This window comes from Lycorma delicatula, chromosome 7 (genome assembly GCF_047948215.1).
Source record: "Lycorma delicatula isolate Av1 chromosome 7, ASM4794821v1, whole genome shotgun sequence".
In the NCBI taxonomy this organism is placed as follows: Eukaryota; Metazoa; Arthropoda; class Insecta; order Hemiptera; family Fulgoridae; genus Lycorma; species Lycorma delicatula.
In genome coordinates, this window is record NC_134461.1 from 78,486,270 (window position 1) to 78,509,958 (window position 23,689).

General features: G+C 31.0%; 1 protein-coding gene across 2 annotated transcripts; it reads left to right on the plus strand.

Moving 5' to 3' along the window:
• Nucleotides 1–39: 39 nt before the first annotated feature.
• Tsp96F (Tetraspanin 96F) lies at nucleotides 40–22,628 on the plus strand. Of its 2 annotated transcripts, XR_012757177.1 has the most exons (6): nucleotides 40–232; nucleotides 1,172–1,363; nucleotides 12,074–12,247; nucleotides 13,967–14,167; nucleotides 20,243–22,202; nucleotides 22,238–22,628. XR_012757177.1 is itself a non-coding variant. In XM_075371521.1 (5 exons), exons 1-5 carry the CDS (start codon nucleotides 167–169, stop codon nucleotides 20,393–20,395), a joined length of 786 nt encoding a protein of 261 aa, XP_075227636.1. In that variant the 5' UTR covers nucleotides 40–166; the 3' UTR covers nucleotides 20,396–22,628. The 2 variants fall into 2 exon arrangements, 1 of the variants encoding a protein (XP_075227636.1); XM_075371521.1 differs by having other exon boundaries at nucleotides 20,243–22,628.
• The last annotated feature ends 1,061 nt before the right edge of the window (nucleotides 22,629–23,689 follow it).

Here is a 23,689-nt window from a genome sequence, read left to right on the forward strand (position 1 = left end):
CATGGACAATCCTTCATTCCCCATTACGATACAGTAATACTAATGACTCAGTTCAAGGGCTAGGAAGTTGGTGGGCGGTTACTATATACTTTTTTTGTTTTTTATTGACGTTTAATAAATAAAAGATAATTTTAGAACCGATCGTTTTTTAATATAATTTTCAAGAATGGGCTTAGCAGGTTGTTATGCAATTTTAAAGTATCTTATATTTATTGTCAATTTGATATTTTGGGTAAGTGTATTTTAAATAAAATTTTAAAATAATCTTTCATGCCGTGTTATTAGTTACGGGAAAGCGTTATTCCAATTTTAGTTTCTGTGCTGTACATTTATTGCTTTGAAAACATGAAAGAATTAGCGTTTCGTTATCAGATTTTGGTTAGTTTGATATATACACGAATGATAGAAGTTTGTTATCAATTAGTATTAGTGAATTATTTCAATTAAATTACACATATGTTTTCGTGCTGTATTTTCATCAGATTATTTGAAGTAATAAATAATTTACAGAAAATTTAAGTAGGTAATTTATAGAAACTTCTGCCTGGTAAAAATTTAATAAATGATATTCTTGTATAGGAATTATGATTTGAATAAAAATTATTGCCATCGATTTCATTTAGTGATGTTGGTACATCCAGTTAAGTAAGCAAGAGAATGTAACATATTAATCATACATTGCATTCAGTGTATCTTTTTTATGATCCATAGTCAATATCAGTATGAATTACTCATTCAAATACAATTAATCTTTGCATTGCTTAATTAACTTTGTTTAAAAGGCCATCCAAAAAAAATGTTGTTTTGTTTCCCATTTTATTGGTTTTCAGAGTTTTTAATTGTGTAATGTAATTTTACTCTTAAAATCAGCAATTATTTATGTTTCTTCTTTAATTGTCATTGTTTTGAATGTTTTGTACCATAACAACATAACCTAACATTTGCTCAAATTTTTTATGATTGTAATATGCAACTTGGGTGAAAGGATGTCCAATGAATAATTTCAGTTGTTAACGTAACTTAGATTCTAAATAATGTATATAACAAATTTCATCAAAATCAGAGGCGAGTCATAATTTATATAATTCTGACTTACTTAAAGATGTGTCTGCTGTATATAAATGTTTTTAATTATATTATATATATTAGTGACAACTTTTATATTTTTCAGATATGTGGTTTGGTAATCATAGTACTGTCATTATGGATGATGACAAATACATCTTATTTCAGTATGACGCAAGATGAAAGTAATTATTATAGTGGTCTTTATCTATTTCTTACAATTGGTATATTAATGTTCGTTGTTGGACTTCTAGGTTGTTTTGGTACCATTAAAAAGTCACAGTGTTTGCTTGTTTTGGTATGTGTTATTTCTATTTATTTTTTTAATATTTTTATTTATAAATACTGCAGTTATATTATTATTGTACCTATAGATTTATTGGATAATCATTGAATCTGCATTTTAATTTAAGTTTTGTTATATATTATGCTTTTATTGCATTAAATTGCCGGTTTCTCTACTAACTGCCCTTTATGTCCACCTCAAATTATAAGTCCCAGTGTTCAAGAAAATAAAATTTACAAACTGTATATTGGTTTACATCCATCCTTTTTATTCGTAATATCACATCAGTTGAAATAATAATTTTCAGTAGGGGATTTAAGATTCAACATGGAATAGTCTATTTTGCCTTGTTACAGTGTTTAAATTTGCTAAATATCATACCTGAGTCCTGGGTTTCAGTTTGTTGAACTATACAAATTATGTCTGCGCTTACTAGGTAATGTAAGTGTGGTGTCATGAACTTTATTCTTTAGTCATGTGTAAAATAGATTTCAGATGTTACCCAAACTGAAAACTCATGAATACCTGTGGATTAATTGTGGGTTTAAATATAACAATATGTTTTTAAGTAGAAAGGAAATTAATTTTAAATACTGTAGAAAAAATTATTTATATAATAATACAATTTGTAGCTCAGATTGATTGAATTGATGAGACATTCATTTTCTCTGGATTCTTTTTGCAAGGATGACAAGATGACTTTTAATTGACTGATTTTTATCGTAGCTTTATTTTGAACAATAGTAGACTGTACAATATATTTAACCAATATTCATATAAAAATAGTACTATTTTCTCCCCTTATTATGGTTGGCTTACTGTCTTGTACGCAGTATCAGACAGTAAAATCCATTATATACTGAATTGTCTGAGTATTTCAAAATTGGGTTTTATAATTGAAATAAGATTTCTTGTCAGACATCAAAGTAATAACTATGAATTAAGGTTCGTCTTTTTTTTTTTAAATAAGATTTTATCCGTAAATGAATAATGAAGCTGATTTTGTTAGAGATTTCATTATATTTGGAATTTATTGTAAATAATAAAAGTAATTTTTATTTTATCAGTAATAAAGTGTTTCATATGTCTATAAACAATATTTTTTATTTTTTTGTTAACATTGTAAAATAAGTAATGCAAAAGAAAAATTGCAATACAAGAAATAAAAGAATTATGAGAAATGACCAATGTATTTAAAAAAGTTACATATAATTTATTAAAAGGATGTCACAGCAATCATATAAATAATAGTGAGCTTGCATGTCTCAATGCCAATTATCACATCTGCTATTATATTCATAGTAGTGCACGTTGGAATCAGTCACAGCATAGAGCTATTGAGTGCAGATCTGATATAATCAGACAGGAATTTCCTGTTCACCTTCAAAAAATATTTCCCTAATTCTTAAATTGAAGAAGATTAGTGTGTGTGTTGGCAGTACACCACATTGATCTGGACAAATTATTGGGAAGAGTAGTCTCCATTATTCTCTTTTTTGAAATATTCTATATTATGGTCATTCTATTGAATTTTAAAATGTAGTGTTTGGAAAACACTAAATGGTTTTTGTAAATTAGTGGAAGGAAATTAGAATCAGGTATTGGAGTATCATGCTAATTTTCAAGTTAACTGGTATAGAGATTCTTATGAACATACCTGTTCAGCAAAGTTTTCTCTAATAAGTGACACTATCGTGATAAGTAAGGGTTATATAATTAGAAGATTACAGATACAAGTTTTACACAAGTTTTTTTTTTTTAATCATTTTTAAGGAGTTATCAGTTTGTACTGTAAATTGCCTATCTGTTATGGTGATTTATTTTTAAAGTTACAGAAATAGGGTGTGATTAGTTTATTCTGATTAATCTGAATTTTACTACAACACAATTATTTTAAAATGTAAATCTCAATCTAGAATGTTATTATAAAGCAAAAATGTCCTATATCAGATGCTGTATAATTTAGAAACCTTTAATGAAAAAATTGCTCAGTTCCATAAAATCTAACTCATAAAGTCCTATGTGTAATTATGTGCTTTTTTGAGGGAGAAAAGCATATGCGAGTTTCCAGGAATTTGTTGTGAATTACCCAGCCGGCCATCCCTCCAATCCTGTACTCAGTCGTCCCTTCAGTATTGTCAAAGATTTCAGTTAGGCGTCACGTGTAGTATCAGATTTTAACCACTTTTTGTAAGTTCCATCGCCTGTGAGACAAAAGCTTATGAATAGTGCTAATGTCCAGTTATATTGCATCGTCTAGCTGATGAAAGTTTATGAACAACGGTAGAGTTTGAATATATTGCATTGCCTATTAGACAAAAGTTTATGAGTTGTGTTTGTGCTTAAATTTATTTTATTATAATTGAAAAACTTGATCATATATTAATTTTAAAAAAAACAAAAAAAAACATATTTTATAATATAAATATTTTTATTGTCAGAACATATTTTATGTTTTTCATAATGGCAGATTTGTGCAAAAATGATGATGAAATCACTCAAATTCTTAGTGAATTGGACAAAATCAGTTATGAAGCTGACAATAGCTGTATTTTGATCCTGATCCCCGACGGGGAGTCTTATTCTTTAAGACTTTGGGGGTTGGCGTCCCCACGGGCCTAGCCTCCGCAGCTTTCCTTCCCACTATACAATGAGCTGCGGAACACTTTACATTTTACACATATACTACACCAAGAACACTACATAAATTACAACGTACACAATTACACAACAACAACCTACACTGATATTTCTTACATTTACACTCGGTGGTGTTGCGACATCTTACGAAACGCAACCGTAACCCAAGGTGGAAACAAATCGTGCCGATGGGTGAATGGCTCTACGTAGTGAGTCTCGAACGATGTCCTCTTGGCACCAGGGCGAACCCAGTTGTATTTAGCTCTAGCTCCAGTACGTGTGCACTCTGCTGGAGTGGTCCATTTTTCGCCGGTACTCGTGGGACCAAAATTTCAGTTCCAACAACAAACACAATGATGGTTGGTGGTCCATCTGAAAAAACCACCAAATACAGTCTTGTGAAGAGACCTCGGTCAGCTTTGTCTGACGAGGATAAAAGTCCTACTGAAGAGAACCACAATTGTTAGAATCCAAATATAAAAATATTAGATTCGTTGTTCTCAGAAATGGTCAGGAAGGTGGCTCCCTTCAAAAGGTTTCACCTTTCTTAATTAACAAAACGATAACAGGTGCAAGTGGCTCCCCGAAGAATATCAGGAAGTTACGCGACGGATCGATTCTGGTTGAAACATTCAACGATGAACAGAGTCGATCTATCTTACGTCTCCGTAATATGGGTGGTATAAATATAAGTGCAGAATGCCACAAAACGTTAAATACGAGCCGGGGTGTAATTTTTTGTAGAGATCTTCTAGATATAGATATCTCGGAAATGATGAGCTTTGCCACCAAGACGTTGTTGAAATGAAACGGCAGAACGGAACAGAATAACCGACACCGTCTCTTATATTAACATTCAATCTCCCTGTGCCACCAGAAAAGATTAAAGTGGGTTACCTCTCGGTTCGGGTACGATCATTCATACCCAATCCACGGCGATGTTTCAGATGCCAAGGTTTTGGTCACACTACAAGATCTTGCACGAAAACTGAGATCTGTGCTCGATGTGGTAAAGAAGGTCACAACGACACTAACTGCGAAGAAAGTGAAAAATGTGCAAACTGCAGTGGTCCACATACAGCCCGCTCCCGGGATTGCCCAACTTTTAAAGAAGAAAAGGCAATTCTCAAAATCTGTACGGAGCAAAAACTATCTTTTCCGGCTGCACGTAGAGAATATAAAAAGATAAACAATTCACGGAACCTGGTTAAACCAGACGTATCTTTTGCCACCGCTACTTCTAAACAAATTCCTACAAATGTTAATAATCAGCAGTGCGGATCCTGCAATGAGCTTAAAAAACTTGTTCAGATGCTATCTGATCAAGTAGCTTCATCTACAGCCACTATCTCAGAGCTGACAAAAATGAATAAAAAGTCCTCCGTCGCAGTTAGTGAATCAAACAGTATGATACATATTAAAGTTCCTATTCCCAAAGTCGTACCGCCACGAATAGCGACTATCACAGCTGGCAGTAAGCCACCTAATAAGCTCCCCATAAAGGGAACACACATAACTATCTCCTCTGGGATGTCAACTACAGCATCCCATTCAAATAAATCTCCTCCACCATCACCTCATATTCTGGAGGATATGGTTGAAGAACCACCCGACCCTAGGGCATCGGAGTTCTTTAAAATAAAAAATACAAAAAAGAAAAACCGAATCACGTACAACTAATTTTTATATAATTTCCGAAATTTATTTTTTTTTTACACTTATGAACATTATTCAGTGGAATGTTAGAGGTATTCGGTCCCGCATTGAAGATATTAGAGTACTAGCTCACACACATGATCCACTAATCATTTGTTTCCAAGAAACTCACCTTTTACAACCACCGAATTACACTCAGAGGATACTTCTGTGAGAGATACGACTGCATAATAGACAGTAGGGAGAGTGGTAGAGTAGCGATTTTCATGAAGAACGGGGTGTCAGCTACAAGAATTCAACTAACTACTGTCATTCCTGCTATTGCAGTAAAGGTTTCTATTCCCTTCAAATTGCATATCTGCAATCTGTATCTCTCACCGAACACTGAGTTCAGTGCTTTAGATGTCTCAAATCTCCTCACGCAAATACCATCTCCATCGTTAATAGTAGGAGACTTCAATGCCCATCATATTTCCTGAGGCTCAACCTTCTGCTCCACTCGAGGAAATATGATAAACAGATTGAACCAAGATTTTGACCATTGCCTACTGAATAATGGATCACATACATTCATGTCCTTATCAACTGGTACTGTATCTAACCTTGATCTTTCCATATGCTCACCGATTGTGCTCCCTCATTTTTATTGGTCGGTTTGTGAGACTTTCACGGCAGTGATCATAGACCAATTATTATTGGTTTCGGTGTAGACTGCGAGATTAAAAGAAGGCCACGGAGATGGATTATTGAAAAGGCAGATTGGAACGGATACCATAAAGCATTCCAATCTCGATATGACGATGGAGCGAACATCCTCAACCAACATTCTTCTTTTACGTCCATGATACTTGAGAATGCCAACAGATATATCCCACAAACATCGGGTAATCCTAGACGTCCTTTCGTTCCATGGTGGAATGATGATTGCAAAAATGCTATTAGGAATCGACGACAAGCACTACGTAAATTTAATCGTAGGCCTACAACAGAACATCTAAATTTATATCGCAGGGCTAGAGCGGTGTGCCGTCGGGTATTCTTGGACGCTAAGAGGAATTCATGGACGAAATACATGAGCACTATCTCACGCACTACTCCCACGTCTACGTATGGAAGAAAATTCGTGCAATTTTCGGATCACCGAAACAATCTATTCTCGGTCTTATTGATGAAGGAGAACTCCTTTCATCATCCTCGGAAGTGGCAAATAGTCTAGCAAAATCTGTCCGCTCGGTGTCTCTCACCTCATCATATAATAACGATTTTCAACGGTACAAGATACAAATAGAAGTATTATCGTTAAACATTGGTGATTTGGTTGGTGAATTAAACACTCCATTCGTATTTAAAGAATTGTTACATGCACTTAAAAACTCACGGGACACTTCCCCTGGACCGGACAACATTCGCCTTTCCATGCTTTCACACCTTCCTAATTCGGCACTACAACAACTTTTGAATATTTTCAACGGTTTATTCTCCGAACAAGTCTTCCCACCCTGCTGGTCAGAAGCATTTATTATACCAGTACTAAAACCTGGTAAAGACCAAACGAACCCCTCAAGCTACCGCCCTTTTTCGTTGACAAGCGTTTTGTGTAAAATAATGGAGAGAATGGTAAACCGCAGACTTACATGGTACTTGGAGAAACATGGCTTTCTATCTTCAGAACAGTGTGGTTTTCGACAAGGACGATCTTCTATTGACCATTTAGTGTCACTAAAAACAGCCATACAAAACCTTTCCTAAATCGGCAGCACCTCGTCGCTATCTTCTTCGATATAAAATAGGCGAATGACACAGCCTGGCGACGTGGTATTCTTAACACTCTCAAAGCATGGGGAATCAAGGGCAATATGCTTGCTTTTATCCGGGGATTCTTAAATCACCGAACGGCTCGTGTTCGCGTGGATGATTCGCTCTCAGATAGTGTCATCTTGGAGAGTGGAGTGCCCCAAGGTAGTGTATTAAGTGCCACCTTATTTTCTGTAGCCATAAACGATATTACCAAATGTGTTCAGGCTCCTGTCTCATGCTCTCTATTTGCTGACGACTTTGCTATCTACATTGCAAGCCGTTCGGCACCTATAGCAGAGAGACTACTGCAGAACACTATATCTCACCTTGAAGCTTGGTCCAGGATTACTGGTTTCACATTTTCATCCGAAAAAACAAAATGTGTAGTTTTTTCTCGGCTACGAAACCCTTCTATTCCGCAAATATTTCTGAACGGAGAGACTATTGCTATCTCTACTTACGTCAAGTTTTTAGGTTTATTTTTTGATAACCGTCTTACTTGGGTCAAACATTTAAAAGAATTGAAAACAAAATGTTCCAAACTTCTAGATATGATGCGAGTCCTTACTAACACCAACTGGGGAGCCGATAGATCATGTATGATACGTTTTTACTATTCCTTTGTTCGCTCCCGTTTAGATTATGGTTGTGTCGCCTACTCTTCAGCTCGTCAAACCGTGCTTAAAATGCTGGATAGTGTACATCATGCTTTCCTTCGGCTTGCCACAGGCGCGTTTAGATCAAGTCCTGTCGCAAGCTTACTTGTAGACTGTGGTGAACCATCACTTTGGGATAGACGAGGCCAGCTCTTATTATCTTATTTTGCTCGTCTCAGAGGACAGTCAAATCACCCGGTTCTTGACACGGTATTTAGAAATCCTAATCTAGGAAAGTATGAGGACCATCCACGTCGTACTGCACCTGTAGGTGTCCGTACCTGGCGTCTGCTGCAGCATATAAATGTTGACACACCGTCATTTTTTCCTATGTATCCTTGCTCATATCCTCCATGGAGAATAAACCTCATAAATTTTAATTTTGACCTGACTACATACAATAAACAATCAACACCATCTATTATCTTTCAGCAAATGTTTCAGTGTGTTCTCTCCAAGATGAAACCAAACACGGAACAAAACGATACAGTTGGGTGTGCATTTGTTGTTAATGAGAGAACTTATATGTTTGGTCTCCCCGGTATTACGAGTGTGTTTACCGCTGAACTATACGCTATAAATAAGGCTCTAAACATCATTAACCCTAAATATAGAAAAATTCTTATTTGCAGTGACTCGTGTAATGCTCTCCAAGCCTTAAAAAACTTTTATTCTAAACATCCTATCGTCATTGAAATTTACAATGACGCGATAAAATTTTCAACTCGGCGATTTACAAATCGCTGAGTTGAATAATCGCAACACAGAATTAAGTTTTTGCTGGGTCCCTAGCCACGTAGGGATTCCAGGTAATGAACATGCAGATTCCGCTGCCAAAGAAGCATGTAACCAGCCTCCTTTCACCACCCGAGTTGCTACTTCTGATTTCATTAATTATGTAAAACAATTATTAAGGGCAAGGTGATTGGACGGCTACCATTGATAATAAACTCCGTCAGATTAAAGATTCTGTGTTACCATGGGACTCATCATACAGAAAACCCCGGCGTGAGGAAGTAGTTCTCTGTCGATTGCAGATAGGACACACGAGTACTTGTTTACAAGAGGACAACCACCTCTATGCGCACGATGCAACTGCCGCGTGACTGTGCGCCACATACTCGTGGACTACATATGTTATGCGGCATTGCGTCGTAAATTTAAACTACCCAGAAACATCCGTGGTATCTTGTGTAATGATAAAGAGGTTTTAAACCGGATGATTCTGTTTTTGCGTAGTATAGGGTTAATACAAAAAATTTAATATTGTTGCTTATATTTTTTAATACTTTTAGTTTTTTTAAATAAGTTTATTTATTTTTTTTTTTTCCAGAATGTTTGTTTTTTTTATCCGATTAGGAGCCTTTTACACTCCTTATCGGAATTTGTTAAATTTTATAAGTTATTTTTTTTAATATTTTAAAGACTGACTGTGATATTAGTTTTAAGTTTTACCTCTTTTTTTAGTTTTAAGTTTTATTTAGTTTTAATATGATAGTTTTTAACGTAGTTTTAAGTTACATGTTAGTGTTTTTGTTATCCGAGAATGGGCCTTTTACACCCATTCCGGATTTTGCTTACTGTGATAGTAGTTTTAAGTTTTAATTACTTTTACTTTCACTTTTATTTTTATTTATTTATTTATTTTCCGGGCGATGATAACGACCGCTCGTTTTTCGCCCTAAAAAAAAAAAAAAAAAAAAAAAAAAATTTGATCCTGAAACTGTAGACAGTGCTGTAGGCGAGATAGCAAAGTGGAAGTAGAATCTTACTACGGAACTGATGTCATTGTCAATGACACAGATTCAAATCCTGACTATTACCCTTTGGATTACAAATTTGATGAAGCAAGAGTTGAAAAAGATATTGAAACTGATTCTGAAGAGGTTTTTCCAGTACATCTAAACGAGTCTACTTCTGGCAGAATTAGAGGTGATGATGTATCTTTACCTTTTACCAGTCGAGAGAACATTAATAATAGGCCTATAATAATAACTGATATTGCAAATTCCAGTCAGGAGGATTCTAGCTTTCAACCTCAGGTCAGTGATAGTAACCTTCTATTAGAAACAATTATGACAGTTGATGTAGGTGATAGTAGTAATGATAAGGATTACATTCTAAATTTTGGATTACATTGCAAAATATTATTCATTACAGACAAAAGTTTAACAATAATGCCAAGAATTTTGAAACTCCCTTAGAAGCTTTTGGCTTATTCATTAAATCCTCAATAGCAAACCAAATTGTAACTCATATAAATGTGGAGATCTCACATAAAAGTTTAAACTATTCAGATCCAACTTTTGCAACAGTAAAACCTACTACTTTGAAATGCATTGTTAGGTCTTTTGGTTATGTCTGCTACCATGAAAGACAACCATTTGACATCTAAAGAGTTATTTGATCCTTTGTTTAGTAGTACAAGGTATGTATCTGTAATAAGTAGAGACCATTTTGACTTCTTGCTGAATTCATTGAGATTTGATAACAAAGCTACACAGCTTGCTCATATACAAATTAGTACGTATCACTGATATTTGGGAAAAATTTGTAGAATCGTGCAGCAGTAACTACATACCTGGCTCCTACGTCACAATTGACAAACAACTGCTCGGTTTTCGAGGATGCTGTCCTTTTAGGATTTATTTATCCTCAAAGCTCAATAAATATGGGATTAAAAATAGTTCTGTTATGTGATGTAAGAATAAAAATATCATCAACACAATGTCTTACCTGGGAAAAAATACTAATACATCGGTACTTCCTCTAGGTGCATGCTTTGTGAAAAATGTAACCAAAAGTACCCATGGTACTAATAGGAATGTAAACAGGGTAATTGGTTCAGATCAGCCTCTTTAGCTAATGACATTTTGAAGAATCATAAATTAACAATTATCAGACATGATGCTCAGATAAAAAAATCAAGGAAGTTGAACTCATCCTTGTTTTGTTACAACCAAGGCCTTGTTGGTTTCCTACAAGGCCGAGCCAAACAAACTAGTTTTACCTACTTTCCAACACACATGAAAGAGGTACCATTGAAGAAGAATCTGGAAAGCCAGACATTGTGGTGTTTGTAACACAACCAAAGGCACAGTTGATGCGTTTGATGAAATGACCAGTAACATGAGCTGCAGTAGAAAAACACAAAGATGGCACCTCTGCTTCTTTTATGGTATGGTTAATAGTACTCTGGTGAACTCATATGTTATTTATGTACATAACATGGTGTCACAGAAAAGGAAACCAGTTTCATGACGAGAGTTTGCAAAAATAATAAGCGAAGGACATGCTTCCATGATTACAAGACTTCAACTCCCAATTTTACAGAGATATCTTAAGATAAAAATGGAACACAAAATTGATGAAAAAGTTCCAACTGTTGAAGAAGAACCTCAAGAAGCACTATAGAGGAAAGTATGGGCATACTGCCCCTCGGAGCAGTGAAGAATGACACAGTACAAATGCTTCAAATGTTAACAATTCATGTGTCTTCAGGATCAGGGGAAAGTCTGTGTGAACTGTAATTAGTGTCTTGTTCAAGAAAAAACACACATGGTCAACTGTTCACTTATGTATTTTTTAGTTTCTCTGTGTATTAAGTGTTCATTTTTCCACCTGTAGTAGTCTGAGAGACAAATACTTATGAATAGTGTGTGTGTGTAAGTAATAGGCTTATGAATCTAGGATTAAGTGACTTTGCTGACAACTTCAAGTTGAGCCTCATCATCATTACTACATAGGAAAAATACTTATCATAGTCTTGGAAACATTTTTTGATCATTTTACTAATTATTTAGTAAGTGTGTCATAATTTTTATTATTTTATAAAAGTATAAGCACTGTATGTAATGTGGCTTTACAGTTTCATCTTGTGTATGTTAGAACTGTAATAATTTAAATACAATTAAGTATTATATGCATTTTATTTTAATTGTATATAATCTCTATGTAAATTCTTATTTTACAGTTTTTCTGCTTCCTTTTGGTAATATTGGTTGCTGAAATTTCAGCTGCTGCATGGGCATATTCCAACAGTGATGATCTTGAAAAGCTTGTTAAACAAAATGTTGAGGAAACTGTTCTAAAAGAATATGGAAATATTACATCTCGTACTGAAACATTTGATGTCATCCAGAGAGAAGTAATTTTTATTTATTATATAAACAGCATGAGTGAATTTTAGCACTGATTATTTCCATGTAGGATTTTAACAGTTGAGATACTTATGTACATGTTGATGTAACTTTTGGAAATAGGATTTAAATGGTTGAAGTTATCTGTCAAGATAATACTAATACCCTTAATGTGCTTAAAATAGTATTTTTTTACTTGCCAGAAATAAATTTAATTAATTTAGGCTATTTAATTAAAAAAACAATATTAAGTAAATGTAAAATATGAAAAAGGCATACTATTATACCATCACCATCTACAAAATCCTCTCCCCAAAAGGAAAAGTCAAAATAATAAGTCACGCTCAAAGTTTGAAGTAAGTTTAATTAGCCATTATTTTGTGTTGAAAGTGAAAGAAACTAAAGTTCAAATTATTTAACGTAATGGTGATGGAGATGAAGTCCAGCTGAAAATTGTCATTAATTAATTACTCATTTGTTTGTCGATCAGTTTTCAGTATATAGTGTCATTTTTTTTACAATAAAAGGCCTAACATTTTAGCTAATAAAATGCATTTTGATTAAACAAATAATTACTGAGATAAAAGATTTATAAAACTGATGTGTTTGCTAAAGAATTTTTTATTTATTAGAGAAAGTGTGTGTGCGTGCACACATGCAAACATATAATAAATATAATGATTCTTCAAACCAATCTTGAGATATGAATTTTTCTTTAAAAAGCTAACTAGTGGAGATGCTAATTTTTTTTCATTTTGGTACATAGAATCTGAAAATTAAAATAATTACCTTCATATAAACAATTTTTTTTTCTTTCCGATATTAATATCCATAATTATATTTGTGAAACAAGAATGTAAGAAAAATTCTTTCTTGTTTTGGCCATTAACCGATCCATTGAAATAATGCTTCATTATTTGAACTACATTGATTAAAATTTTATTTGAATTGGATTCATTTTAAATATAATAAATAATTTATCATATTAAGGATAAATATTACTGTTAACCAAACAAATCTGAAAAGACTTGATGTGGCAGGAAATGTCAAAAGTGACTTATTTATTTATAGCAAGCCATTTGAAATATATGTAATAGTTAAACAGTCACAATTTAATAGTTATAAATGATTTAATATATTCATAACTAGATATGATGCTGTGGGAATTGAATTTGTAATAAAACTTTTGTTTTGTTTTAAATTTGATTTAAATGTAAAAGTTGTGTAGTAATTACATGTTGTTACATTACATTGGGTATCAAACTTAATTATACGACTTGGCAGCACATGGTTATATACAGATGTTTTTTATTATCCACATATGATTTTAAAAATCATTTAACATGTTCATTTCTTTACAGTGTTAGTTGTATAACTGGAAAAACTATCACATTTTTCCCTAGAGTAATTTTTGATTCTTAATTGATGACTTTTGAATCTTAAATATTTTTTAGTGTGACAAAATTCCATATGCTTTTACATTATAATGAATAGGTAATGTCTGTATTTAAATAATACTCGTTTTTTTATGTTGTAAATAACTGATATAAAAAGAATTTGTATTAAAATAACATTCTGTTATCAGAAACAAGGAAGGAAATTAATAATAAATGTTACCTTTAACTTTATTAAATAAAATATTGATAATTAATATATAGAATTAAATAAAGGATGCTCAGTTAATGCTTTATGTATATGTTTGTGACAACTGTATTTAATTTTTTCAGTTGAATTGTTGTGGGGCTAAAGGACCTACAGATTGGTTGAGTAGCAGTTTTAACAAGGTAGAAAAACAACGTGTTGATTTGGCAATCTCTGCATCTCATCAGACTTACAAAATTCCTGCTTCTTGTTGTAAACCAGATAAATGTACAAAGACTCAAGTTTACGATATTGTTGGACATTTTTCTGATAAAATTTATACCGAAGTAAGTTTATTTATTAATATTTTATAACTATGTAACTTGATTCTTGAAGTAATACAACATAGTGCTGTTTTATTGTTATTTTTTATTTTGCCTAATAAACTTCAGATTGTTCATATTTTTTTTTTTTTTTTTTTGTCTTCAGTCATTTGACTGGTTTGATGCAGCTCTCCAAGATTCCCTATCTAGTGCTAGTCGTTTCATTTCAGTATACCCTCTACATCCTACATCCCTAACAATTTGTTTTACATATTCCAAACGTGGCCTGCCTACACAATATTTCCCTTCTACCTGTCCTTCCAAAATTAAAGCGACTATTCCAGGATGCCTTAGTATGTGGCCTATAAGTCTGTCTCTTCTTTTAACTATATTTTTCCAAATGCTTCTTTCTTCATCTATTTGCCGCAATACCTCCTCATTTGTCACTTTATCCACCCATCTGATTTTTAACATTCTCCTATAGCACCACATTACAAAAGCTTCTAACCTTTTCTTCTCAGATACTCCGATTGTCCAAGTTTCACTTCCATATAAAGCGACACTCCAAACATACACTTTCAAAAATCTTTTCCTGACATTTAAATTCATTTTTGATGTAAACAACTTATATTTCTTACTGAAGGCTCATTTAGCTTGTGCTATTGTTCATATAAATTTGGCATTTGTAATGGATATTTCTTGAAAAACAAGATTAGTGCTTTTATTTCTAGAAGATATTACAAAGTCTCATTGTACATTTCATGTTAAAATTGAATATTATTATATAACATTATAAGTAATTGATAAATGAATGCTACATTGAGGAGTGTTAGTAGTTTTGTAGTATAGTCTCAGTGTAGTTATAGAAATGACAGCTGATAACATATTCCATCGCTACTAAAGCACTATTTCAAACAAATTTTTTTGTTACAATATTCTGGATACAGACTTAAACAGTTTATATGCATTGAACAATCAGCACTTCCATTACAAAAGCTGAAAAAATGGATACATTTTTAACATATTATACTGTTTTCTTTATAAGGATAGAAGTGTACAGTCTGTGATGTTAATGAATGTATGTCATATTTTATTCATTTCCTTCTACATCATACAATAGAATCTTATCTTATTAAGTGGACTGAAATGTTATGTTCAGAAGATTGGTAAATAGCTTTTGTTCATGAAAACAATCATTCAGCTACGTCTTTATAAATTGTTTAACATAATAACTTCTGTGTAAAACCAAAGTCGTAATTTACTTACAGCATTTTAACTCACTGCTTTGTTAATCCTTACATCTTTGCAGTTTTATATATAGTCCAGTTATAATTTTGTAATTCAAAGTTTTTTTTTTTTTCAGAGATATGAATAAAGATAATGCGCTTTCCATTTTAAGCCATTAAAAAAATATAAGAACACTATCATAGATATTATTTAATACATGTTACATTGAAAAAAAATGATAACTTTAATTGTATAATGTTGTTTTTCATTCAAATATTTTTTTGTCAATATTGTTTCAATAACAAAGTTCAAACCAGTAATGCTTTGAATATAACTGCTAAGTTTTACTCACATGCTATAAGTGTAAACTTAATTGTTTACACCTCCTCAGAAAATATATTTTGACAAGATATAACTACAAAAACTATTACCAAATAAAAATTATGACATGTGAGAAGGATTGTAATATTATTACCAGTATTATCAGCTTTAGAATTACCTTATAAACAGTAGGTGATATAAATAATAAAGTGATAGGTTATCATTTACAGGTCTATAATTTTATTAATAAATAATAGACAGGTACATTAGTTCTAGGATTAAAGCATTAAATAGGCTGATTTAGCAATCAGTTAATTTCATATGTAAAATTATAAAAAGTTCTTTCAAATACTTGACAAAGACAAGGGTTTTTTTTATAGAAGTGTGTATGAAAATTCCATTTTCTGTATTGTGATATTTTAGATCAGCGTGGGAAGGTTTCCAGATAGAAGTATCAGTTTTTAGGTTATTTGTGCATGCATAATTTGAACTTCATCCAGTAGCTAAGGTTAAAATTTGTGTTGACAGATTATGATTCAAATTTTAAGATTTCAAGACAATCAAGATTTCTAGATCCTATAGACTTTCTAGATCTATCAATCATATTTTTTTATGATCATAAAGTTGTATACATACGTGGTTTGTAAATAAAATAATGAGACTAGTTTTTTGGCAGCTAAAGTGGCAACACTGTAAAGTTACTAGTAAATATATGGTTATATGAATAGCTGGTTTATATCAAAAATTAATATTTTTGTCTGTTGTTGCCATGTGAGACATAAACAAACTTTTCGTGAAACAAATTTTTGTTGCGTGTAACAAAAATGAGTGATAGTAATTAAGAGCAGCGTTGTGCAATCAAGTTTTGTGTTAAACTTGTGAGAATGCTACTGAAACTATCAAAATTTAAAAGGATGTATAGAGATAATACTCTGTCATGAGCCCAAGTTTTTAGGTGGTTTAAAGCATTTTCAGATGGTCGGAAATAATTTGCAGAGATTCACACTCTGGAAGACCGTTAACATCAAAAATTTACGACAGTGTTGAGTGAATCATAGACTTTGTACAATGTGACCGGCAATTAACTGTCAGAATAATTGCAGAACAATTGAATTTGAACCATACCCCAATCCATCAAATTGGACATAAAAAAGTGTGCAAAATTGGTCCCAAAAAACCTCACTGTTGAGCAGAAAGACAGCAGGGTGGAAGTGTGCCTTCCAGGGCGAATTGAAACTGATCCTGATTTTCTAAAAAAATGTAATTACTGGTGATGAATCTTGGATATTTGAGTACAATCCAGAAACAAAACAACGGAGCAAGGAGTGGCACACTTTGAACTTAACATGTCCCAAAAAAGCAAAAATGAACAAATCAAAACATGCTAATTTGTTTCTTCGATAGTAAGGGCATTGTCCATAATGAATTCTTGCCTACAGGACAGACTATAAATCAATATGTTTACCGAGAGATTTTTGGAAGACTGGAAAAGAATTGCCTGTGTGAGAGCAGCCATCAAAGACAACTGGATGCTGTATCATGATAATGTACCTTGTCACACTGCACTCTCAATTAATGAGTTTTTGACAAAGAAAAACATTCCTGTAGTTTCTCAACTATCTATTCACATGTCTTGAATCCCTGTGACTTTTTCCTGTTCCCTACTTTTAAAAAAACACCTCAAAGGACACCATTTTGTAACAGTAGAAAACAAAAACAAATGTAACCAATGATCTGAAGGATGTTCCAGTTTCTGAGTTCCATAACTGCTATGAAGAGTGGAAAACTGTTTGAAGCATTGCATGGCTTCCCAAGGGAACTATTTTGAAGATGTCCATGTATAATTGGATTGTATATAAAAAGTTTTTCTGAACCAGTCTCATTACTTTATTTACATATCCTACTTCCTCAATTATTTGGTTTTATTCCAGTCTTTTCCGTTCTCTATAGATTTAACCTTCTCGCTCTTCTCTTACCAAATTAACTAAACCTGGATTTCTTCAATGAACAGTCTCCATAATATTCTGCCAAAAAATCTCTCCTCTGTTTACACCTGAAAACCCCTTCATTAATTTGTTTCCATCAAAAGATATTGTCATCAGCATATCTTATCTCTTTCCTTGGATAGATACCCCGCTCTCAAAATTTATCTTCAATTCCTATTTTTCAACAAGTTCAAATCAAGATGGATAGACTGCTATATGTTACTTCATTTTGAGAATCGGTGCTTACCAACTTCTAATACTGTTCTACTGTCCCTTGGTTATTATGCAGTTATAAGTAAACTTTTTCTCTGTATTAAAGTCCAAATTTTCATGAAGTTTTAAATATTTTATTCCATTCTGTATTATCAAATTACTTAAATGTGTATGGATACACCAATATATTTTTAGAGTTATACAAAGTCATATCCAGTATTATGCGTTTTTTATATATGCAAGTTCATTCTCAAATATGCTGGAGTAGTTTTTTGTGTGTTTATTATATATATATATTTAGATTAAATTTTTTATAGTCCATTTTTTCCCCTCTGTACATTAAGTAACTATATATAATATAATAAATATTTTTTCAGCCTCCACAAAGTACAGAACTAGAGAACACTCTTACCTTTATTTTTTATGTTCATCAAAACATTTTTGAGCCCACACCCATCTTTAGTGATATTTTTTATTTGAATAAATTCTTCTTTGTTTACATTTACACAATAATTTTAGCTTTTACATTTTATTTTGTAAAAATTGTTTGTTAATAAAATTTAACAAAAATTTAAGATTTTAAAAATTTCAGAACAAATATTTGTTGTCATAATGAAAAAGTATGTGGAAGCTGAAAAACTATTATTATTTTATATATATATATATATATGTATATAATAAAATTTTCATGATATATCTATATACTTATGAACCTATACTACAGTTTTGCACACCCTAATACTCTCTTCAGTTTACTTTATTAGGCCACTTTTTTCACCTCGTCATTGTTATTGACTTTTGGCTTTGCTGACCTATCATTATACGAAGGTCATCCCAAAAATAATGCACAGTTCTTCAGGAGACAAAGAAAATTTATTTGTACATTAATTAAATTTAGAGCCTTTCAGTATAATCCCCCTATTTGTAATGCATGCTTCCCAACAGTCTGGCAGTTTCTGGGTTCCTGTCAGGAGACTACTTTTGTTGAGGTGTTGAATTTTCTGGATCACATAAGTTGATAACTCTTTCGGTCGCAAAACCTTCTGAATGAAGTTTTTATAGTAAGTAACAGTCACACTAACATCATTTGGCACACTATCGATACCAATAACACCTTTATCATAAGCGAAAATCATCACTTGCTTCTCTTTTGACTGCATACAATGACATTTCTTTGGTCTCTAACAATAAACACTCTTGCAAACACTGCTTTGTGACTTCAGTTTAGGTTTAGAATCGCAGTCATTTTATATCAACAGAAATTATTCAATTCAAAAACTGCTCACCCTACCCTTTTATAACATGTAAGCAGTTCTTTTGCAATTGCAAGAAGCGTCACTTTTTGCTATTGCACTGCAACCTGTTTTTTTTTTTTGTTCAAATGTTCCATTAAAATGCAGTGTACTGTAGTTTTTGGTTTTATTTTTAATTTCTCGCTGTCATGCCATGGTGACTGATGAAGTCACCGTGGCAACAATAGCAATGCTTGTGTTTTGTTGTCTTTAGCAGTAGATGGTTAGCCAGAGTTGTTTTTGAGAATGTGCATTGCTCAAATTTTATTATTTGACCCAGATTCATTTCTGCTTCATCTGCAGACTGTACTAAGTCGTTACACACGTAATAAATCCCAAACAACTTGTATGGTCTGCTTCATGACACTTGATGCTACACACTGCTGGTTGCCACAAGACATTGCGTGTCTGTTTAGTTGCGCAAATGCATAGTCCATTACTTTTGAGACAATTTTTGTAAATAATTATAAGAAACTATTATTTATTCATATTTCTGATAGTTTTTGTATTAGAAAACTGATTATTTCAAAAGAAATTGGTTATTACTCTTGTTCTTAATTTAGCTCACCGTGATTTGATCAGTAAGTTTGAATAATAACTGTAAAATGCCAAGGGTGGTCTTAATTGAAGCTGCAATTACTTTTCTATTTAGTTATTTAATTTCATTACTGACATTTTTCTTTAAGAATCTGAAAAAACTACAGAAAAGTTCCCTTTTTTAATTCTTTTTAACCTAACTTGGAGTTGGTTCTCCTTTAATCGGTTATTTAAAAGGGAATGTTTCAATAGTGTCTAAAAAAGGAGAATAATAAATGGTTTGTATTTATTATTGGTCTGTGTTTTGATAATTAATGTGCCAATTGTAATTATATTCCATAGTTGATTAGTCCATTACTCATTCTGTTGCAGAGAGTTAACAGCTTTAAAAATGATTGTCAATATATAGTTAGTGAGTGGGCTTAATTTATTTTTCATGAATTTGTTGCTAGTGTAATTAATTTTTTTTTTTTTAGCTAATTAGCTTTATATTAAAAAATAAAAATTTTTTTGCTTATTTTTAGGGATGCAGTGAAAAATTATTGGTTCAGCTTAAAAATTCATCTGGTGTTTTTATTGGTGTTGGAGTGTTTATTTCTATTTGTCAGATACTGGGATTAATCTTCTCTCTTATATTATGTTGTGGATTCCAGCAACAAGATCGTTACAAAGCTTAACGCAGTAATAAACAGTACTTTCAAAGGAACTTACATTATCTTTCAAATCATTGTCAATATGCATAATATATATTTTATAATCATAGAATATCTTTAGTGTTTTATGTACAGACAAAAGTTGATGTTATTATTATTACTGTAACTTTTGATTAACTTATGAATGTTATACGTCACACACATATGTGTTTTATGTGAATTCATTTAAAACCAATGATAGTTAGGTAATTTTTATAATGTTTTAATAGTACAATTTTTAAATTGTTCAGATCGTCCTCAGATTGATTCACTGATTTAAAAAAAAAAATTTCTAAAAATTTAGAAAAAAAGTTGACACATATATATATTTTTATAAGTTATAAATGAAAATGTATATATATATATATATATATATATATATATATATATATTGGCTTGATGAAATTCATTACAGAAACTTGAAGCTTGTGTGTAGGAATATGAAATGTAATTTTTGTAGCGTATGAAAAATGCTATCCCTGTTTGGGATTTGAACCTGGGAAATTTTATAATGAAATTTTTATTAATTCTTACATTTTAAACTGAGTATTATTTTTCTTGCTGCATTGTAAAAGCATTTTCACAGTCTGTTGGATGATACTTTTTTTAATATTTATAAATGGTAATAATTTTTTATTTGAATTACTCTTGTTAAAAATATCATTAACCCCTTTACCATTGCAGACAAGTACATTACATCATATTGATGCTCGCTGTGATAGAAAAAAATCACAGAACTCGTGTTATGACATCAGTATTTTTCTTACATTTTAGTAGTACCTTTTTTGACTATCTGCAGCTAATGGCGAGTTTATGTATTATCTAGACCACTTATACTTATGTGTAAAATTGACATGTTTTTTTGTGTATTTATTCATGCTGTAACAACACTTTTCTGGTCTACGCTTGTGTACTGGTGGGTATTAAAGTTTTATCATATGTAATAAATGGTTGTAAAATATTATTTTAATTCAATATTTATCATTCTTTATTGTGATGTGTTATATTTAGGAAAAATTACAATGCTAAGAGAAATTTTTTCTTCTTTTGCCTGAGTTAATTAGAAAGTGCCCTGTGTTTGTTAAGTTTTTGATAACATTAAGAAATAAAATTGATATTTTCATTTACAATCAGATATTTTTAATGAGGTAAGAAACGTGAGTTTCATAAATTATGTAAAGTTTTACGAAACAGCTACTACTTGAGGTATTGGTATTTTGTAAAAAGTTATTTTTGTCAAGGAGTTAATATATATATTTTATTATTTATAAATATGTTATAAGTAATGTTTTATATTTAATAAGTGGAGTGTGATTCTCATAACATATTTTTTTAAGGAAGTTATTTTGATGTATTTAAATTTATTGAAACAGCAATTATTACTGTTTTAAGGTTTTTAAGAAGATTATCACTGCCACTTTACTTTTTATTTTTTTTTAATGAAGAAGTAAAATTAGAATCAGTATTGAATCTTTTATACAACTACTTTACTGTACTTAATATAAATAAATATTGTAACTTCCAAGTTTCATAGCTTCTCCAGAATATTTTGTTAGTTGACTGTATTTTTAAATTTTATATATGTCCATAATTCTTCTGAATTTGAGAGATTTTATTAAAAGATTTTGCAAAGACTAATTTACATGTGTCTAGAGGTGAAATTTACAATAAATTTCAAGTTTTTGTATGGATATTTAACCTTTAATTTCTTTATTATAAAATTATAATTTTTTCTGGTCACCCAAAATAGTGGACCTTAGGAAAGTTTTCTAAATTTTTTAATATGAATAAGGTGGCTGGTATGAAGTATTTTTTAATATGAATAAGGTGGCTGGTATGAAGTATTCTTTAATAAATTACTATACTCCCAATAATAGTCGAGTACTTTTGACTGTAACCATCAAGTATAGATGTAATATCTTAATTTATTGAAATAATATGTTTATAATTTATATTGTCAAATTTATGTCTTATTTTTATTTATTAGAAACAGAATCTTCCATAATTGCATTTATTTTTTAAATATTAAAATTAAAAATTCTCCTAGTCTTAGAATAAGCAATTTGAAGAAATATTATGTTGGTATATTATTATGGTACCATGATTATTTCTTTCTGAAACACAATTTCTATATATAATAATTTAAATTATATATTTTATTATTATTTTATATATCACTTTCAGGTCTATGTTTTTACAACCACTGCACTTGTTGAATATAATTTGAATGACTATTTTTATATTGTAATATAATTTTTATATTGTAATATTGTATATTTTTTTTTATATTGTAATATTTCTAATCTAATAATTTTTAATTGCCAATTTTGACATTATTAAACAAACATAAATGTTTATTTTAGTTCTTAAAAAATTCACTACAAACTCATTGTTTTGTAAGTCTTAATATTTAAATTTATGTGAAGTGTAAAGCTAATATGAAAATGTTGAGTCCATTCATGATGAGGTAAGCATGTTTGTAATGTTAGACTTGAAAGTGACATGTACTTCTTTCATGTTTCTAATAGTTATTATGTTATATAAACAATTGATTATTCTTATTTACTGTGGATCTTTTTTTCTAAACAATCTGAATTGTATTAAGCATTTAATGCATAATTTGTTACAGTAAATATTATATTATTTTGCAATAAGTACAAAATAATAACTAATCAAACTATATTGTAACACAAGAATCTCAAATAACTTTGTTTATGTTAATGTTATTTTTTTATTTTTTTTTATGAGTAAATTCACAATTGAAACATAGGTAATTCAGTTAACATACTTTTTTTATTATTTTCAATTTAGAAGTCTAGTATAAAAGGTTTTACTTCTTATAGGTTGAGATATAACTGTAGATAAATGTTTCTTATCTTTTACATATAATTTCACAATTTTTATAGTTAGTAAAACTTTTTAAATCATTGTTATTTTCCTTTGTTTAAAATATGTTATTCTTGAATTATGATATGGCACGAAGATGAAGCATTACAGGTTTTTGTTTAAATATAATATTAAAATTATAATGGAACATCAATTTTTAGTTTATTACAAAAAGAAATGAAAATTTAAGTGGTGAATAAATTATCAGAGAACATAGGGAGAGATGACATTGTATTTTCAGAATTTCAAAGTTATGACTAGTGTAGTAATGTTAATTGAAATTTGTTTCATGCTAATAAAGCAAAAAGGTATATTTCCAATATAATAATTAAATCTCTAAATAAATAAAAATTTTATTTGTAATATATCTATCATAATTCTTGAATTCACAAT